This window comes from Engystomops pustulosus, chromosome 5, assembly GCF_040894005.1.
Source record: "Engystomops pustulosus chromosome 5, aEngPut4.maternal, whole genome shotgun sequence".
Classification (NCBI taxonomy): Eukaryota; Metazoa; Chordata; class Amphibia; order Anura; family Leptodactylidae; genus Engystomops; species Engystomops pustulosus.
Genome location: NC_092415.1, coordinates 110,293,259 through 110,312,741, shown reverse-complemented (window position 1 = coordinate 110,312,741; position 19,483 = coordinate 110,293,259). Strand labels below are relative to the sequence as shown.

At 45.0% G+C, this 19,483-nt stretch overlaps 1 protein-coding gene across 1 annotated transcript in view; it reads right to left on the bottom strand.

The window, feature by feature from the left end:
• LOC140133149 (polypeptide N-acetylgalactosaminyltransferase 12-like) overlaps nucleotides 1–19,483 on the bottom strand; it is a 116,337-nt gene that overhangs the window by 21,181 nt on the left and 75,673 nt on the right. The window contains exon 6 of the mRNA XM_072152907.1: nucleotides 19,053–19,229. Within this exon, the coding sequence (XP_072009008.1) occupies nucleotides 19,053–19,229 (177 nt within the window). The remainder of the gene's footprint in view (nucleotides 1–19,052; nucleotides 19,230–19,483) is intronic.

Below are 19,483 nucleotides of genomic sequence, written 5' to 3'. Positions count from 1 at the left end.
TCCACGTAGTTTATACAGTGATTTTTGCTGAAATTACACTTTCAGTTGTGGGGTATCTGTATAACGCACATTGCAAAATTTTTTGGGGGCTCTAGTTTACAGCCAGATTTATGTGTGAAATCCACATAGTTTATACAGTGATTTTCGCTGAAATTACACTGTCAGTTGTGGGGTATCTGTATAACGCACATTGCAATACCTTTTGAGGGCTCTAGTTTACAGCCATATTTACGTCTCAAATCCACATAGTTTATACAGTGATTTTCGCTGAAATGACACTGTCAGTTGTGGGGTATCTGTATAACGCACATTGCAATACCTTTTGAGGGCTCTAGTTTACAGCCATATTTACGTCTCAAATCCACATAGTTTATACAGTGATTTTCGCTGAAATGACACTTTCAGTTGTGGGGTATCTGTATAACGCACTTTGCAATACCTTTTGGGGGCTCTAGTTTACAGCCAGATTTACGTGTCAAATCCACGTAGTTTATACAGTGATTTTCTCTGAAATTACACTGTCAGTTGTGGGTTATCTGTATAACGCACATTGCAATACCTTTTGGGGGCTCTAGTTTACAGCCAGATTTACGTGTCAAATCCACGTAGTTTATACAGTGATTTTCTCTGAAATTACACTGTCAGTTGTGGGTTATCTGTATAACGCACATTGCAATACCTTTTGGGGGCTCTAGTTTACTGCCAGATTTACGTGTGAAATCCACATAGTTTATACAGTGATTTTTGCTGAAATTTCACTGTCAGTTGTGGGGTATCTGTATAACGCACATTGCAATACCTTTTGGGGGCTCTAGTTTACAGCCAGATTTACGTGTGAAATCCACATAGTTTATACAGTGATTTTCGCTGAAATTACACTGTCAGTTGTGGGGTATCTGTATAACGCACATTGCAATACCTTTTGAGGGCTCTAGTTTACAGCCATATTTACGTCTCAAATCCACATAGTTTATACAGTGATTTTCGCTGAAATGACACTGTCAGTTGTGGGGTATCTGTATAACGCACATTGCAATACCTTTTGAGGGCTCTAGTTTACAGCCATATTTACGTGTCAAATCCACATAGTTTATACAGTTATTTTCGCTGAAATGACACTTTCAGTTGTGGGGTATCTGTATAACGCACTTTGCAATACCTTTTGGGGGCTCTAGTTTACAGCCAGATTTACGTGTCAAATCCACGTAGTTTATACAGTAATTTTCTCTGAAATTACACTGTCAGTTGTGGGTTATCTGTATAACGCACATTGCAATACCTTTTGGGGGCTCTAGTTTACAGCCAGATTTACGTTTGAAATCCACGTAGTTTATACAGTGATTTTTTCTGAAATTACACTGTCAGTTGTGGGTTATCTGTATAACGCACATTGCAATACCTTTTGGGGGCTCTAGTTTACTGCCAGATTTACGTGTGAAATCCACATAGTTTATACAGTGATTTTTGCTGAAATTACACTGTCAGTTGTGGGGTATCTGTATAACACACATTGCAATACCTTTTGGGGGCTCTAGTTTACAGCCAGATTCACGTGTCAAATCCACATAGTTTAATACAGTGATTTTCACTGAAATGACACTGTCAGTTGTGGGTTATCTGTATAACGCACATTGCAATACCTTTTGGGGGCTCTAGTTTACAGCCAGAATTACGTCTCGAATCCACATAGTTTATACAGTGATTTTCGTTGAAATGACACTGTCAGTTGTGGGGTATCTGTATAACGCACATTGCAATACCTTTTGGAGGCTCTAGTTTTACAGCCAGATTTACGTTTGAAATCCACGTAGTTTATACAGTGATTTTCACTGAAATTACACTGTTAGTTGTGGGGTATCTGTATAACGCACATTGCAATACCTTTTGGGGGCTCGAGTTTACAGCCAGATTTACGTGTCAAATCCACATAGTTTATACAGTGATCTTCGCTGAAATTACACTGTCAGTTGTGGGGTATCTGTATAACGCACATTGCAATACCTTTTGAGGGCTCTAGTTTACAGCCATATTTACGTGTCAAATCCACATAGTTTATACAGTGATTTTCGCTGAAATTACACTGTCAGTTGTGGGGTATTTGTATAATGCACATTGCAATACCTTTAGAGGGCTCTAGTTTACAGCCAGATTTACGTGTCAAATCCACATAGTTTATACAGTGATTTTCGCTGAAATTTCACTGTCAGTTGTGGGGTTTCTGTATAATGCACATTGCAATACCTTTAGAGGGCTCTAGTTTACAGCCAGATTTACGTGTCAAATCCACATAGTTTATACAGTGATTTTCGCTGAAATTACACTGTCAGTTGTGGGGTATCTGTATAACGCACATTGCAATACCTTTTGAGGGCTCTAGTTTACAGCCATATTTACGTGTCAAATCCACATAGTTTATACAGTGATTTTCGCTGAAATTACACTGTCAGTTGTGGGGTATTTGTATAATGCACATTGCAATACCTTTAGAGGGCTCTAGTTTACAGCCAGATTTACGTGTCAAATCCACATAGTTTATACAGTGATTTTCGCTGAAATTTCACTGTCAGTTGTGGGGTATCTGTATAACGCACATTGCAATACCTTTTGGGGGCTCTAGTTTACTGACAGATTTACGTGTGAAATCCACATAGTTTATACAGTGATTTTTTGCTGAAATTACACTTTCAGTTGTGGGGTATCTGTATAACGCACATTGCAATACCTTTTGGGGGCTCTAGTTTACTGCCAGATTTACGTGTGAAATCCACATAGTTTATACAGTGATTTTTGCTGAAATTACACTGTCAGTTGTGGGGTATCTGTATAACGCACATTGCAATACCTTTTGGGGGCTCTAGTTTACAGCCAGATTTACGTGTGAAATCCACGTAGTTTATACAGTGATTTTTGCTGAAATTACACTTTCAGTTGTGGGGTATCTGTATAACGCACATTGCAATATTTTTTGGGGGCTCTAGTTTACAGCCAGATTTATGTGTGAAATCCACATAGTTTATACAGTGATTTTTGCTGAAATTACACTGTCAGTTGTGGGGTATCTGTATAACGCACATTGCAATACCTTTTGAGGGCTCTAGTTTACAGCCATATTTATGTCTCAAATCCACATAGTTTATACAGTGATTTTCACTGAAATGACACTGTCAGTTGTGGGGTATCTGTATAACGCACATTGCAATACCTTTTGAGGGCTCTAGTTTACAGCCATATTTACGTCTCAAATCCACATAGTTTATACAGTGATTTTCGCTGAAATGACACTTTCAGTTGTGGGGTATCTGTATAACGCACTTTGCAATACCTTTTGGGGGCTCTAGTTTACAGCCAGATTTACGTGTCAAATCCACGTAGTTTATACAGTGATTTTCTCTGAAATTACACTGTCAGTTGTGGGTTATCTGTATAACGCACATTGCAATACCTTTTGGGGGCTCTAGTTTACAGCCAGATTTACGTGTCAAATCCACGTAGTTTATACAGTGATTTTCTCTGAAATTACACTGTCAGTTGTGGGTTATCTGTATAACGCACATTGCAATACCTTTTGGGGGCTCTTGTTTACTGCCAGATTTACGTGTGAAATCCACATAGTTTATACAGTGATTTTTGCTGAAATTACACTGTCAGTTGTGGGGTATCTGTATAACGCACATTGCAATACCTTTTGGGGGCTCTAGTTTACAGCCAGATTTACGTGTGAAATCCACGTAGTTTATACAGTGATTTTTGCTTGAAATTACACTTTCAGTTGTGGGGTATCTGTATAACGCACATTGCAATATTTTTTGGAGGCTCTAGTTTACAGCCAGATTTACGTGTGAAATCCACATAGTTTATACAGTGATTTTCGCTGAAATTACACTGTCAGTTGTGGGGTATCTGTATAACGCACATTGCAATACCTTTTGGGGGCTCTAGTTTACAGCCAGATTCACGTGTCAAATCCACGTAGTTTAATACAGTGATTTTCACTGAAATGACACTGTCAGTTGTGGGTTATCTGTATAACGCACATTGCAATACCTTTTGGGGGCTCTAGTTTACAGCCAGAATTACGTCTCAAATCCACATAGTTTATACAGTGATTTTCGCTGAAATGACACTGTCAGTTGTGGGGTATCTGTATAACGCACATTGCAATACCTTTTGGAGGCTGTAGTTTTACAGCCAGATTTACGTTTGAAATCCACGTAGTTTATACAGTGATTTTCACTGAAATGACACTGTTAGTTGTGGGGTATCTGTATAACGCACATTGCAATACCTTTTGGGGGCTCGAGTTTACAGCCAGATTTACGTGTCAAATCCACATAGTTTATACAGTGATTTTCGCTGAAATTACACTGTCAGTTGTGGGGTATCTGTATAACGCACATTGCAATACCTTTTGAGGGCTCTAGTTTACAGCCATATTTACGTGTCAAATCCACATAGTTTATACAGTGATTTTCGCTGAATATACACTGTCAGTTGTGGGGTATTTGTATAATGCACATTGCAATACCTTTAGAGGGCTCTAGTTTACAGCCAGATTTACGTGTCAAATCCACATAGTTTATACAGTGATTTTCGCTGAAATTTCACTGTCAGTTGTGGGGTATCTGTATAACGCACATTGCAATACCTTTTGGGGGCTCTAGTTTACTGACAGATTTACGTGTGAAATCCACATAGTTTATACAGTGATTTTCGCTGAAATTACACTTTCAGTTGTGGGGTATCTGTATAACGCACATTGCAATATTTTTTGGGGGCTCTAGTTTACAGCCAGATTTATGTGTGAAATCCACATAGTTTATACAGTGATTTTTGCTGAAATTACACTGTCAGTTGTATTGCAATGTGCATTATACAAATACCCCACAACTGACAGTGTAATTTCAGCGAAAATCACTGTATAAACTATGTGAATTTGACACGTAAATATGGCTGTAAACTAGAGCCCTCAAAAGGTATTGCAATGTGCGTTATACATATACCCCACAACTGACAGTGTAATTTCAGCGAAAATCACTGTATAAACTATGTGGATTTGACACGTTAATCTGTCAGTAAACTAGAGCCCCCAAAAGGTATTGCAATGTGCGTTATACAGATACCCCACAACTGACAGTGAAATTTCAGCGAAAATCACTGTATAAACTATGTGGATTTGACACGTAAATCTGGCTGTAAACTAGAGACCCCAAAAGGTATTGCAATGTGCGTTATACAGATATCCCACAACTGACAGTGTAATTTCAGCGAAAATCACTGTATAAACTATGTGGATTTGACACGTTAATCTGGCTGTAAACTAGAGACCCCAAAAGGTATTGCAATGTGCGTTATACAGATACCCCACAACTGACAGTGTAATTTCAGCGAAAATCACTGTATAAACTATGTGGATTTCATATGTAAATCTGGCTGTAAACTAGAGCCTCCAAAAAATATTGCAATGTGCGTTATACAGATACCCCACAACTGAAAGTGTAATTTCAGCAAAAAATCACTTTATAAACTATGTGGATTTCACACGTAAATCTGTCAGTAAATTAGAGCCCCCAAAAGGTATTGCAATGTGCGTTATACAGATACCCCACAACTGACAGTGAAATTTCAGCGAAAATCACTGTATAAACTATGTGGATTTGACACGTAAATCTGGCTGTAAACTAGAGCCCTCTAAAGGTATTGCAATGTGCATTATACAAATACCCCACCTTTAGAGGGCTCTAGTTTACAGCCAGATTTACGTGTCAAATCCACATAGTTTATACAGTGATTTTCGCTGAAATTTCACTGTCAGTTGTGGGGTATCTGTATAACGCACATTGCAATACCTTTTGGGGGCTCTAATTTACTGACAGATTTACGTGTGAAATCCACATAGTTTATAAAGTGATTTTTTGCTGAAATTACACTTTCAGTTGTGGGGTATCTGTATAACGCACATTGCAATATTTTTTGGAGGCTCTAGTTTACAGCCAGATTTACATATGAAATCCACATAGTTTATACAGTGATTTTCGCTGAAATTACACTGTCAGTTGTGGGGTATCTGTATAACGCACATTGCAATACCTTTTGGGGTCTCTAGTTTACAGCCAGATTAACGTGTCAAATCCACATAGTTTATACAGTGATTTTCGCTGAAATTACACTGTCAGTTGTGGGATATCTGTATAACGCACATTGCAATACCTTTTGGGGGCTCTAGTTTACAGCTAGAGATGAGCGAGCACTAAAATGCTCGGGTACTCGTTATTCGAGACAAACTTTTCCAGATGCTCGAGTGCTCGTCTCGAATAACGAGGCTTATTGAAGTCAATGGGAGACTCGAGCATTTTTCAAGGGGACCAAGGATCTGCACAGGGAAGCTTGGCCAAGCACCTGGGAACCTCAGAAAAGGATGGAAACACCACGGAAATGGACAGGAAACAGCAGGGGCAGCATGCATGGATGCCTCTGAGGCTGCTTAATCGCACCATTATGCCAAAACTATGGGCAACAGCATGGCCATGACAGAGTGACCGAATGAGGCTAGATAGCATCTAAAACATCCAATAATTGACCCTGACACTATAGGGGACTATGCAGAGGCAGCGGCAGGCTAGAGAGTGTCTTGGCAACATACCCCAAATGGACTCAGGCTTAAAACCAATGGGTGGCAGAGAGGAACCAAAGGAGGTGAGCAAGAAGCGCTCAAATAATATCGGTAAATGATAAAAGTTTGCCAGTATATTTTGTGGATTACACAGCAGGGTGGCGACAAAGTTAACAAGTTTGATGTGGAAGCCATGAAAACAACCCAAAATTCTGCCTGACACAGCTCGTTTGATAAGGGGACCATGTATGGAGGCAGTGAACTAGTAGTAGATTAAAGGTGCTGCAGTTAAAACTATGTTAGTTGGATCTTGGGATGGAGCTGGCGCTCCGCTGCCAGGCGAGCTTTCGCCAATCCAAGCCCCTGTCTCTAGGATACTCCCCAAACAGCACTTCTAAGAACCTTTTGTATAAGATCAAGTGTAGTAGCATTCTTATAAGTTTGGGTTCTGGCGGGTGAGGGGAATGTAAACAGATGCGCAAGAAGCGCTGAAATAATATTGGTAAATGATAAAAGTTTGCCAGTATATTTTGTGGATTACACAGCAGGGTGGCGACAAAGTTAACATGGAAGCCATGAAAACAATCCAAAATTCTCCCTGACACAGCTCGTTTGATAAGGGGACCATGTATGGAGGCAGCTATATGGACTAGTTTTGGAGGCAGCTATGGCGATGACGTGTGGAGGTAGCAATGGAGACAACGTGTGAAGGCAGCTAAAAAGACGACGTGTGGAGGCTGCTATGGAGACAATTTAATTTGGATAGTGCCTGTATGTGGCAGTCCAAAAAAGTTTTCAAACCAGAGGAGCAGGTAGCTGGTCCTCCAGAAAAATTACATAGATTGAGTGCCTGTATGTGGCACTCCCAAAAATTGTTTAAAACAGAGGACAGGGTAGTTGGCCCTCCAGAAAAATTAAATACATAGAGTACTATAGCCAGAGCCAGTTGGCCCTGGCAAAAAAATAGCCAGTTTCCTCTGCTTTAGTGTACAAAGAGGAGGAGAAGGAGGACAATGAGGAGGAGGAGTGCATACATTATTCAGGTTCAGCTTCTTTTACCTGGTGGAGAATGGAAATGCGGAGAAATCCAGGCTTTATTCATCTTGATAAGCGTCAGCCTGTCAGCGCTGTCAGTCGACAGGCGTGTACGCTTATCGGTGATGATGCCACCAGCTGCACTGAAAACCCGCTCGGACAACACGCTAGCGGCAGGGCAGGCAAGAACCTCCAAGGCGTACAGCGCCAGTTCGTGCCACATGTCCAGCTTTGAAACCCAGTAGTTGTAGGGAGCTGTGTGATCATTTAGGACGATGGTATGGTCAGCTACGTACTCCCTCACCATCTTTCTGTAAAGATCAGCCCTACTCTGCCGAGACTGGGGACAGGTGACAGTGTCTTGCTGGGGTGACATAAAACTGGCAAAGGCCTTGTAAAGCGTACCCCTGCCAGTGCTGGACAAGCTGCCTGGTCGCCTACTCTCCCTCGCTACTTGTCCCGCAGAAGTACGCCCTCTGCCGCTAGCGCTGTCAGAAGGGAAATACTGTTTCAGCTTGTGCACCAGGGCCTGCTGGTATTCATGCATTCTCACACTCCTTTCCTCTCCAGGGATGAGAGTGGAAAGATTTTGCTTGTACCGTGGGTCCAGGAGAATGAATACCCAGTAATCGGTGCTGGAATAAATTCTTTGAACGCGAGGGTCACGGGATAGGCAGCTTAGCATAAAATCTGCCATATGCGCCAGAGTCCCAACGCGCAAGAATTCACTCCCCTCACTGGCCTGACTGTCCATTTCCTCCTCCTCCAACTCCTCTTCTTCTGCCCATACACGCTGAACAGTGAAGGACTGAACAATGGTACCCTCTTCTGTCTCGCCAACATTCTCCTCCTCTTCCTCCTCAGGGTGCTTTGGCTATCAACAAGGGAATCTTCTTCCCCCGTCTCTTGTGACGAGCGCAAAGCTTCCGACTTCATGCTGACCAGACTGACTGACCTGACTACCAGTTCTGGTGGAACTTGACATCTGGCAGTCTACAATCGCTCTGCGCTGCTGGTAAACTCTGGATAAAATGGTTAATGTTGAATTCCACCTCGTGGGCACGTCGCACAACAGTCGGTGAGCGGGCAGTTGGAGGCGGCGCTGCGCTGCCCTGAGAGTGGTAGCATCTGTGCTGGACTTCCTGAAATGCGCACAGATGCGGCGCACCTTCGTGAGCAAATCAGACAGATTGGGGTATGTCTTGAGGAAACGCTGAACTATCAGATTTAACACATGGGCCAGGCATGGCACATGTGTCAGTCTGCCAAGTTGCAGAGCTGCCACCAGGTTACGGCCGTTGTCACACACAACCATGCCTGGCTTCAGGTTCAGCGGTGCCAGCCACAGATCAGTCTGCGCCGTGATGCCCTGTAATAACTCTTGGGCGGTGTGCCTTTTATTGCCTAGGCTTAGCAGTTTGAGCACCGCCTGCTGTCGCTTAGCGATGGCACTGCTGCTGTGCCTAGAGCTACCGACTGATGGCGCCATGCCCACGGATGGTAATTCAGAGGAGGAGGTGGAGGAGGGGTGGGAGGAGGAGGAGGCATAGTAGGCCTTTGAGACCTGGACCGAGGTAGGCCCCGCAATCCTCGGCGTCGGCAGTATATGACCAGCCCCAGGGTCAGACTCGGTCCCAGCCTCCACCAAGTTAACCCAATGTGCCGTCAGCGACATATAGTGGCCCTGCCCGGCAGCACTCGTCCACGTGTCCATGGTCAGGTGGACCTTGTCAGAAACGGCGTTGGTCAGGGCACGGAGGATGTTCTCTGACCCGTGCTTGTGCAGGGCTGGGACGGCACACCGGGAAAAGTAGTGGCGGCTGGGGACCGAATACCGAGGGGCGGCCACCGCCATGAGGTCTCTACCAGGCCTCGGTCTCTACCAGCCTATAAGGCAGCATCTCCAGGCTAAGCAACTTGGAGATGTGGACGTTGAGGGCTTGGGCGTGTGGGTGGGTTGCGCTATACCTCCTTTTGCGCTCCAGCGTCTGGGGTATGGAGAGCTGAACGCTGGTGGATGCTGTGGAGGATCGTGGAGGCGAAGATGGGGTTTTCACACGGGAGGTGTTTGGGCCGGGGAAGGAGCAGTGGTGTGCCCGGCCGGAGGTGAACGGGCTTGGTGCCATTGAGTGGGGTGTTTAGCATTCAGATGCCTGCGCATACTGGTGGTAGTTAAGCTAGTAGTGGTGGAACCCCTGCTGATCCTGGTTTGGCAAAGGTTGCACACCACAGTCCGTCGGTCATCCGGTGTTTCTTTAAAGAACCTCCAGACTTCTGAAAATCTAGCCCTCGCCACGGGAGCTTGACTACGGGCAACATTTGGCGCTGATGCACCAGCTCTGGCCCTGCCTCTCCGTCTGGCCCCACCACTGCCTCTTCCAACCTGTTCTGCTATAGGACTCGCCTCCATCTCAGAAGCACTGTGTTCACCCGGCCTATCAACCCAGCTGGGGTCTGTCACCTCATCATCCTCCGATCCCTCAGTTTTTTCCCCCCTCGGACTTCCTGCCCTGACAACAACTTCACCACTGTCTGACAACTGTGTCTCCTCATCGTCCGACACCTCTTTACACACTTCTTCCAGTACGTGAATAATGTCATCATCACCCACAGACTGCGACTGGTGGAAAACCTGGGCATCGGAAAATAGCTCAGCAGCAGCAGGACAAGGGATTTGTGACTGTGGGAAGGGTCCAGAAAACAGTTCCTCAGAGTATGCCGGTTCAAATGCCAAATTTTGGTGGGAGGGGGCAGACTGGGGGGAAGGAGGCTGAGGTGGAGGAGCTGGAGGAGTGCCGATTTCGGTGACATGGGTGGACTGCGTGGAAGACTGACTGGTGGACAAATGGCTAGAAGCATTGTCCGCAATCCACGACATCACCTCTTCGCACTGTTCTGGCCTCAACAGTGCGCTACCACGAGTCCCAGTAACTTGAGACATGATGAACCTAGGGAGTGTACCTCTGCGGCGTTCCCCTGCTCCCCCATCAGCAGGTGGTGTCTCACCCCGCCCAGGACCACGGCCTCTGACCCCTGCAGTAGTTGGACGCCCACCTTCACGCCCTCGTCCTCTACCCCTAGCCCTCGGGTGAAACATTTTCCAAATTAAAGTGTAAACTTGAAAAAAAAAATTTTTTGTGTTTATTTTTTTTTAGTTTTTTATCCTATTGCTATTGCTATGGCTAGTTTCTAACCTACACTGACAGCACACAACTGGATTTTGTGCTTTGCAAGATGAGTTTGAGCTATAAAATGAAATAAAGGTAAAAAAAAAAAAAAACAGCAGACTCTGCCTAATTCTAATCAAACCCCTAATAAATTGTCCCACTTCGGTGTTTGAGGTGGATATGCGTGTCACTAAGAGCTAAACACAACGGTCGCAGGTCTCCCAGCAAATTCCTCACAGTATGGTACTAGCTGCACAACTAGTGCCAGCAAGCCCAGCCACAAGGAAACAAAAAAAAGGAAAATATAACGCTATTGTAGGCCTAAGTAAGCCGTTGGGGTTCTCCTATGGCTATTTTGTAGCCTACAATGAGAGCACACTGCTTTGCAAGATGAGTTTGAGTTTAAAATGAAATAAAGATAAAAAAAAAAAAATTAAATCAGCAGACTCTGCCTAATTCTAATCAAACCCCTAATAAATTGTCCCACTTTGGTGTTTGAGGTGGATATGCGTGTCACTAAGAGCTAAATACAACGGTCGCAGGTCTCCCAGCAAATTCCTCACAGTATGGTACTAGCTGCACTACTAGTGCCAGCAAGCCCAGCCACAAGCAAATAAAAAAAAAAAAAAAGTATAACGTTATTGTAGCCCTAAGAAGGGCTGTTGGGTTCTTGTAGAATCACTCCTGCCTAACACTATTCTAATAGAACACCCTAACGCTTTCCCTGACCAGCAGTAGCTCTCTCCCTAGTGGCATCCAGTCACAGAATGATCCGAGCAGCGCAGGCAGGGGCTAGTCTATTCCAGGGTCACCTGATCTGGCCAGCCAACCACTGCTATCGACGTGTAAGGGTACCACGTAATGCTGGGTGGAGTGCAGAGTCTCTTGGCTTGTGATTGGCTCTGTTTCTGGCCGCCAAAAAGCAAAACGGCGGGAGATGCCATTTTCTTGAGCGGGCGAAGTATTTGTCCGAGCAACGAGCAGTTTCGAGTACGCTAATGCTCAAACGAGCATCAAGCTCGGACGAGTATGTTCGCTCATCTCTATTTACAGCCAGATTTACGTGTGAAATCCACATAGTTTTATACAGTGATTTTCGCTGAAATTACACTGTCAGTTGTGGGTTATCTGTATAACGCACATTGCAATAGCTTTTGGGGGCTCTAGTTTACAGCCAGATTTACGTGTCAAATCCACATAGTTTATACAGTGATTTTCGCTGAAATTTCACTGTCAGTTGTGGGGTATCTGTATAACGCACATTGCAATACCTTTTGGGGGCTCTAGTTTACTGCCAGATTTACGTGTGAAATCCACGTAGTTTATACAGTGATTTTTTGCTGAAATTACACTTTCAGTTGTGGGGTATCTGTATAACGCACATTGCAATATTTTTTTGAGGCTCTAGTTTACAGCCAGATTTACGTGTGAAATCCACATAGTTTATACAGTGATTTTCGCTGAAATTACACTGTCAGTTGTGGGGTATCTGTATAACGCACATTGCAATACCTTTTGGGGGCTCTAGTTTACAGCCAGATTTACGTGTCAAATCCACATAGTTTATACAGTGATTTTCGCTGAAATTTCACTGTCAGTTGTGGGGTATCTGTATAACGCACATTGCAATACCTTTTGGGGGCTCTAGTTTACTGCCAGATTTACGTGTGAAATCCACGTAGTTTATACAGTGATTTTTTGCTGAAATTACACTTTCAGTTGTGGGGTATCTGTATAACGCACATTGCAATATTTTTTTGAGGCTCTAGTTTACAGCCAGATTTACGTGTGAAATCCACATAGTTTATACAGTGATTTTCGCTGAAATTACACTGTCAGTTGTGGGGTATCTGTATAACGCACATTGCAATACCTTTTGGGGGCTCTAGTTTACAGCCATATTTACGTCTCAAATCCACATAGTTTATACAGTGATTTTCGCTGAAATGACACTGTCAGTTGTGGGGTATCTGTATAACGCACATTGCAATACCTTTTGGGGGCTCTAGTTTACAGCCATATTTACGTGTGAAATCCACATAGTTTATACAGTGAAATTACACTGTCAGTTGTGGGGTATCTGTATAACGCACATTGTAATACCTTTTGGGGGCTCTAGTTTACAGCCAGATTTACGTGTCAAATCCACAAAGTTTATACAGTGATTTTCGTTGAAATTACACTGTCAGTTGTGGGTTATCTGTATAACGCACATTGCAATACCTTTTGGGGGCTCTAGTTTACAGCCAGATTTACGTGTCAAATCCACGTAGTTTATACAGTGATTTTCTCTGAAATTACACTGTCAGTTGTGGGTTATCTGTATAACGCACGTTGCAATACCTTTTGGGGGCTCTAGTTTACAGCCAGATTTACGTGTCAAATCCACATAGTTTATAAACCACTATGTCAGACAGAAAGGTGGCAGGTGGAGCAGGCAGAGGTGGCAGCACAGTAAGGGGGTGTCGCAGCAGGGGTGACTCAGTGAGGCCAGAACTGCCGTTGTCATCTAGTGGCAGTGTGTTGATCAACAACCCAAAGGTTGTTGAATGGTTGACTAGGTCATCCAATTCCTCAAACATAACATCTGACAACCCCAGCCAAGAGTCTGTAGGTTCCTCTGATACAACAATTAGTTGGCATGGCCCAGGAGCAGGTCAGCGGCCCTCACCTGTCCTCAACCAGGCTCTGTCCTGTTCCTTTCTCGCAGCCAGAGAGCTACTAGGTAGTCTGGGCTCAGCGACACTATTCACAAAGTGTTTGAGGACAGTCAGCAGCTGCTTTGCAGTGAAGAGGTGGGGCAGACTTCCGCTTCTTCCTGCAGTAGGCAGGCTGTGCATACTGACATTGGTAAGGAGAGAAGCAGTGACCGGAAAACGCAACTTGACGATGATGTAGCCAATTGCACTTGGGAGCCGGGTGTAGCAGGGGATTCATCATCGTCGGGCGAAGAGAGTGTTAGCTTGCGGAGCAGGCAGCAAGTCGCTACTGTGGCTGTGAGTCAGCAGGGTGGCAGCAGTGCAAAGATGGGAGCCAAACGTCCGCGGGGCACAAGTCCCGATTCACAGGCCCAAATAAGCAGTGGCACAGGGGCTCAGCAAGGCAGCGGCAGTAGTAGTTGCTCAGTGCAGAGTGTTGGTGGTAAAATCACCACCTCAGCGGTGTGGCAGTGTTTTGTAAAGACACCAGAGCCGAGCGTGGGTATATGTCGTCTTTGCGTGCAGAAAGTGAAGCGTGGCCAGGGAGCTAACCTTGGCACCACGGCCCTGCGCCAACACATGCAGCGTCACCATCCAATGGCCTGGGAGAAACGGGTGTCAGATGCGGTCCATCCTGCAGGCGCAGCAACAGCAGCAGCACCTAGTGGCAAAATCTGTCTGGTCAGGGCACTGGAGAAGTGGAGACTATATCTCATGGCCACATGAGTCCGGTGGGGGCTGAACTGGAGGAGGAGGAGGACATTGGAGCACAAGCAGAGTCTGGTGCAATTTGTGGTTTTTCTACTCAGGAGAGGAGGAGCAAGAGCATCCGGAGGAGGTAGAAGACGATGCAGATGACCCAGAAGCACCATGGCAGTATACTGTGGATATGGAGACCGGGAGTCCCTCAGAGTCACTTGCGCAGATGGCCGCAGCATGCTGCTTTGCCTAACTAGTGACGGCCAAATAGTCAACATCCGGCATAGGGATGACTTTTGGCTCTCCACCCTCTTGGACCCTCGCTACCGGTCCAAAATGGGTGACTTTTTTCCTGCTGCTGAGAGGAAGGAACAACTGGCATACTACAGAGAATTACTGAGCACACAGTTGGTTGCTGCCTATGTGCGCCATTGTCCATCCTCTGTCAGGTCTGACCGGGGGATTCCTGGCAGTCATTGCTCACATACTACTACCACGGCTGCTGTGGGGAGCTGGGGGTGTAGGAGCAGTAGCAGTTCCATCAACAGTCGTTCAAGTTTGGATTCCTTAATGAGCAATTTCCTTCACCCGCCTAGCAAGGAGGGTAGCCGCCACCAGCAGCAGCAGCAGGACATGAAGCAGACCTTGCACTAGCAGGGGGTGGCCTACTTGGACAGCACTTTACCACCTGAGGTAGAGGATCCCATGGACTACTGGGCAGCCAAACTTGATGCGTGGCCGCAACTTGCGGAATTTACAGTAGAGAAGCTGTCCTGCCCGGCCAGAAGTGTGGCATCAGAGAGGGTGTTCAGTGCAGGGGGGGCCATCGTTACCTCCAGGAGAACCCGCTTGTCCATCCGTAATGTGGAGAGACTGACCTTTGTCAGGATGAATCAGGCTTGGATCGGCCAGGATTTCAACTCACCAATGCCTAATGCATCAGACTAGATCAGCCATGACGTCTCCCCCAAACGTTGAGAAATGAGTCGGGGTTCTAACTACCTGACTCATCTACTATTCTGATGCTGCCAACTGCCTGATGCCACACATCTGCTGCAAGTTGCACCATCTGCCTCCTACCATCTTTACCAGGGGCTGGAATTTACCGCCACCTCCACACTATGCAGGCTCCTACTGCTTCTGATGTCACCTTCACACTATATCATTGTGCCACTCTGCGGACTCCTGCTGCTGCTGCTTCTGATACCGCCTTCACACTATATCATTGTGCCACTCTGCGTGCTCCTGCTGCTTCTGATGCCACCTTCACACTATATGATTGTGCCACTCTGCGGGCTCCTGCTGCTTCTGATGCCACCAACACACTATATCATTGTGCCACTCTGTGGGCTCCTCCTGCTGCTTCTGATGCCACCTTCACACTATATCATTGTGCCAGTCTGCAGGCTCCTGCTGCTGCTGCTTTTAATGCCACCAACACACTATATCATTGTGCCACTCTGCGGGCTCCTGCTGCTGCTTCTGATGCCGCCTTCACACTATATCATTGTGCCACTCTGCAGGCTCCTGCTGCTGCTGCTTCTGATGCCACCTTCACACTATATGATTGTGCCAATCTGCGGGCTCTTGCTGCTTCTGATGCCACCAACACACTATATCATTGTGCCACTCTGCTGCTCTTGCTGCTTCTGTTGCCACCTTCACACTATATAATTGTGCCACTCTGCAGGCTTCTGCTATATCATTGAGCCAGTCTGTGGGCTCCTCCTGCTGCTGCTACTGATGCCACCTTCACACTATATCGTTGTGCCACTCTGGGGGCTCCTGCTGCTGCTGCTTTTGATGCCACCAACACACTATATCATTGTGCCACTCTGCAGGCTCCTGTTGCTTCTGATGCCACCTTCAGACTATATCATTGTGCCACTCTGTGGGCTCCTCCTGCTGCTGCTACTGATGCCACCTTCACACTATATCATTGTGCCACTCTGCGGGCTCCTGCTGCTGCTTCTGATGCCACCAACACAATATATCATTGTGCCACTCTGCCGCTCTTGCTGCTTCTGATGCCTCCAACACACTATATCATTGTGCCACTCTGTGGGCTCCTCCTGCTGCTGCTACTGATGCCACCTTCACACTATATCATTGTGCCACTCTGCGGGCTCCTGCTGCTGCTGATACTGATGCCACCAGCACACTATATGATTGTACCACTCTGCGGGCTCCTGCAGCTTCTGATGCCACCAACACACTATATCATTGTGCCACTCTGTAGGCTCCTCCTGATGCTTCTGCTACTGATGCCACCTTCACACTATATCATTGTGCCACTCTGCGGGCTCCTGCTGCTGCTTTTGATGCCACCAACACACTATATCATTGTGCCACTCTGCCGCTTTTGCTGCTTCTGATGCCACCTTCACACTATATCATTGTGCACTCTTTGATGTTATAGTGGGATCTTGGCCCTCAGCTCAGTCCTTTCGAGCTGGCACAGACGTTACCTTGTCAGGCTGAGTTCCCGCTTCGCTTATTTGGGGAAGCTGGCCTATGTAAGTGCACATGGAAGTGAAGAGTGAAGCGATTCTTACAGCTGCGGCTGTCATCTGCGTGTCATACTAAAACACAGCATTGTTAGAAGACCAAACCAGGAAATGCCTGTTTTTTAACATGATTTGTTTTGATTCGATTCGGTTCGAATCGAATTTATTTGAAAAATTCGGCGAATCGGGACGAAACAAATTTTAATAAATTCGCCAATATCTAGTTTTCACATCACTGGTGTGCCCTGTCAGAGATAATAAGTGGGATTTCTTGCCTTATAAATGGGATTGGGACCATCAGTTGTGTTGTGCAAAAGTCAGAGGGATATTGGGGCAGATTTACTTACCCGGTCCGTTCGCTTTCCAGCAGCGCGTTCTCTGCGCTGGATTCGGGTCCGGCCGGGATTCATCAAGGTAGTTCCTCCGCCGTCCACCAGGTGGCACTGCTGCGCTGAAGAGCATCTAAACGCGCTGGAGTTCACCGGCTTGGGCTGAGTGAAGGTAAGTGCGTCCCAAGCGACACATTTCTTTTTTTAAATGCGGCGGTTTTTCTGAATCCGTTGGGTTTTCGCTCGGCCACGCCGCCCGATTACCGTCGCATGCATGCCGGCGCCGATGCGACACAATCCGATCGCGTGCGCCAAAATCGCCGGGGCAATATAGGGGAAATCAGCGCAAATCGGAAATATTTGGGTAACACTTCAGGAAAACGCGAATCGGGCCCTTAGTAAATGACCCCCATTGTGTTTATTAATTTTACTGTTTATTTATAATTATATGACTTTTAGGGAAAGGGGGTAATTTGAATTTTAGGTTTTTTTATTATAATTTTTTAAACTTTTTTTTAATTTTTACTATTTTTCAGACCCCCTAGGCTACTTTAACCCTAGGTCAGTGGTGGCTAACCTCTGGCACTGGTGCAAGAGGTGTCACGCAGAGCCCTTTCTGTGGGCACTCAGGCCATCACCAGAGAGGACTCCAGGTTTCTTCCTGCAGTCCCAGATAGACCAGGACTTGCTCTGCACAAATCTATTTTAAAATGACAGTGCTACCTGGGACTACTGGAGGAGTGGGAAGGTGCGGACAGATCTGGATTATCATTGTAGCTCCTGTTCCGGCCCTGATAATTCTTCCTGTTTATGGAACCCTGGAGGGAAGCTACAATGATCGTCCAAATTTCTTCTATTTTCAGATTTATTGGTGTCCTCAGGGTGCCAGTATCAATGAAAGCTGTGACAGAGAAGGAAGTATAAATCACAAATTAAATTTCTGTGTTGGCGCTTTGCGATAAATAAGTGGGACTTGGTTGTAGTTTGGGCACTCGGTCTCTAAAAGGTTCCCCATCACTGCCCTAGGTTGTCTGATTGATCCTACCGTATACTGCCATACTACAGTATGGCAGTATATGGGGATTTTTCTCCTCATTTATTATAATATGCAATTGCAATTAAAACGAGACAGCCTGGGCTCTTTGTAAGACCCGAGGCTGTCACAGCAATGGATCGCCACTCCCCCATGACGTCCAAAGCTGAGGCAAACGATGGGATAACACCCGCGATATGCAGCAAAGACTTACCGGCTATGGAGAGGGCTCAGCCTGTGAGCCCTCTACATGCACCCAACATGGGGTTAAAGGTGTTGTCATATGCAACCTATACAGATTGAAGGATTAGTACTAGTAGTACTTAGCCCTACTTCTCCTAGCTTGCCCTGTTTTTGATAAATGTGGGTCATAGTCTTCAGAAGCACATTGGCTACAAACATTTTTGTACCTAGCTAAAGAAAAATAAAATAACAAACACAAAACAACCTTTTTCAATTGTAATGCTATAACTATTATCGGACAGGCTATGTCAGGGACCAAATTCCAGTTTTGGAATGTGCCATTATTGGCCTTTGTCCATGCAGGTCAACATGACAGTTGCATCTTTTCAAATCAATTCAAACTGTTCTTATTCATACAGTCCTAAGTGGAACACTACTTACAGACATAACATTCATTTTTGATACATGCATTGTTGTCAAGGCAAGGTCTTCTTATCCTGCCCCTGGTATAACTCTGAAAGAGTCACAGCAAGAGATTTACATTCTATGACCATAGATATGGCCTCTGATAATGGAATTCCTCAGTATATGGGGAACAGCAGAATGCTAACAATATGAACAAAAAGGTAAAAAAAAACTGTTAAACTATATGTAATAAAACATTTTTTTACATTTTTACTGATATGAAAGTTTATGATTCAAAGTAATGTCAATTGTTATTTATATGTTACAACTATTAACTATTATGTTTTCTGTTCATAAACCACATCTTCAATATTCAGAATCTTACCAAGAGAGCATTTGGATTGCGATGGTAGTAAAATTCTTTGTATTCGTCCATCCAAACTTCAGCAGCCCGCACACTATTAACCACCGCTTTACTACGAGTATATGGAGGTAGTCTTGGATAGACGTGTCCTACATGGGAACATGGGTGAACCTCAATAGTTCCACCACACTGCCATATCTGTAACAAAGCAAAAACATTACAAAAAATAGATACATGATGGGCAATTTTTTGCTCTTTTAATACATTTGTTTATACTTAATATATCATTTATGGCAAGCAAATACTAAATGTTTAAAGAAAATTGAAGGTAAATGTTTATTTCTGATGACCACAGAACCGTACCATTTCTTTAATATAAATACAAAAATATTACTAGTACCACTATTATGGTTATTATGATATGGCAATGCCCCTCCCCACAATTTAACCTT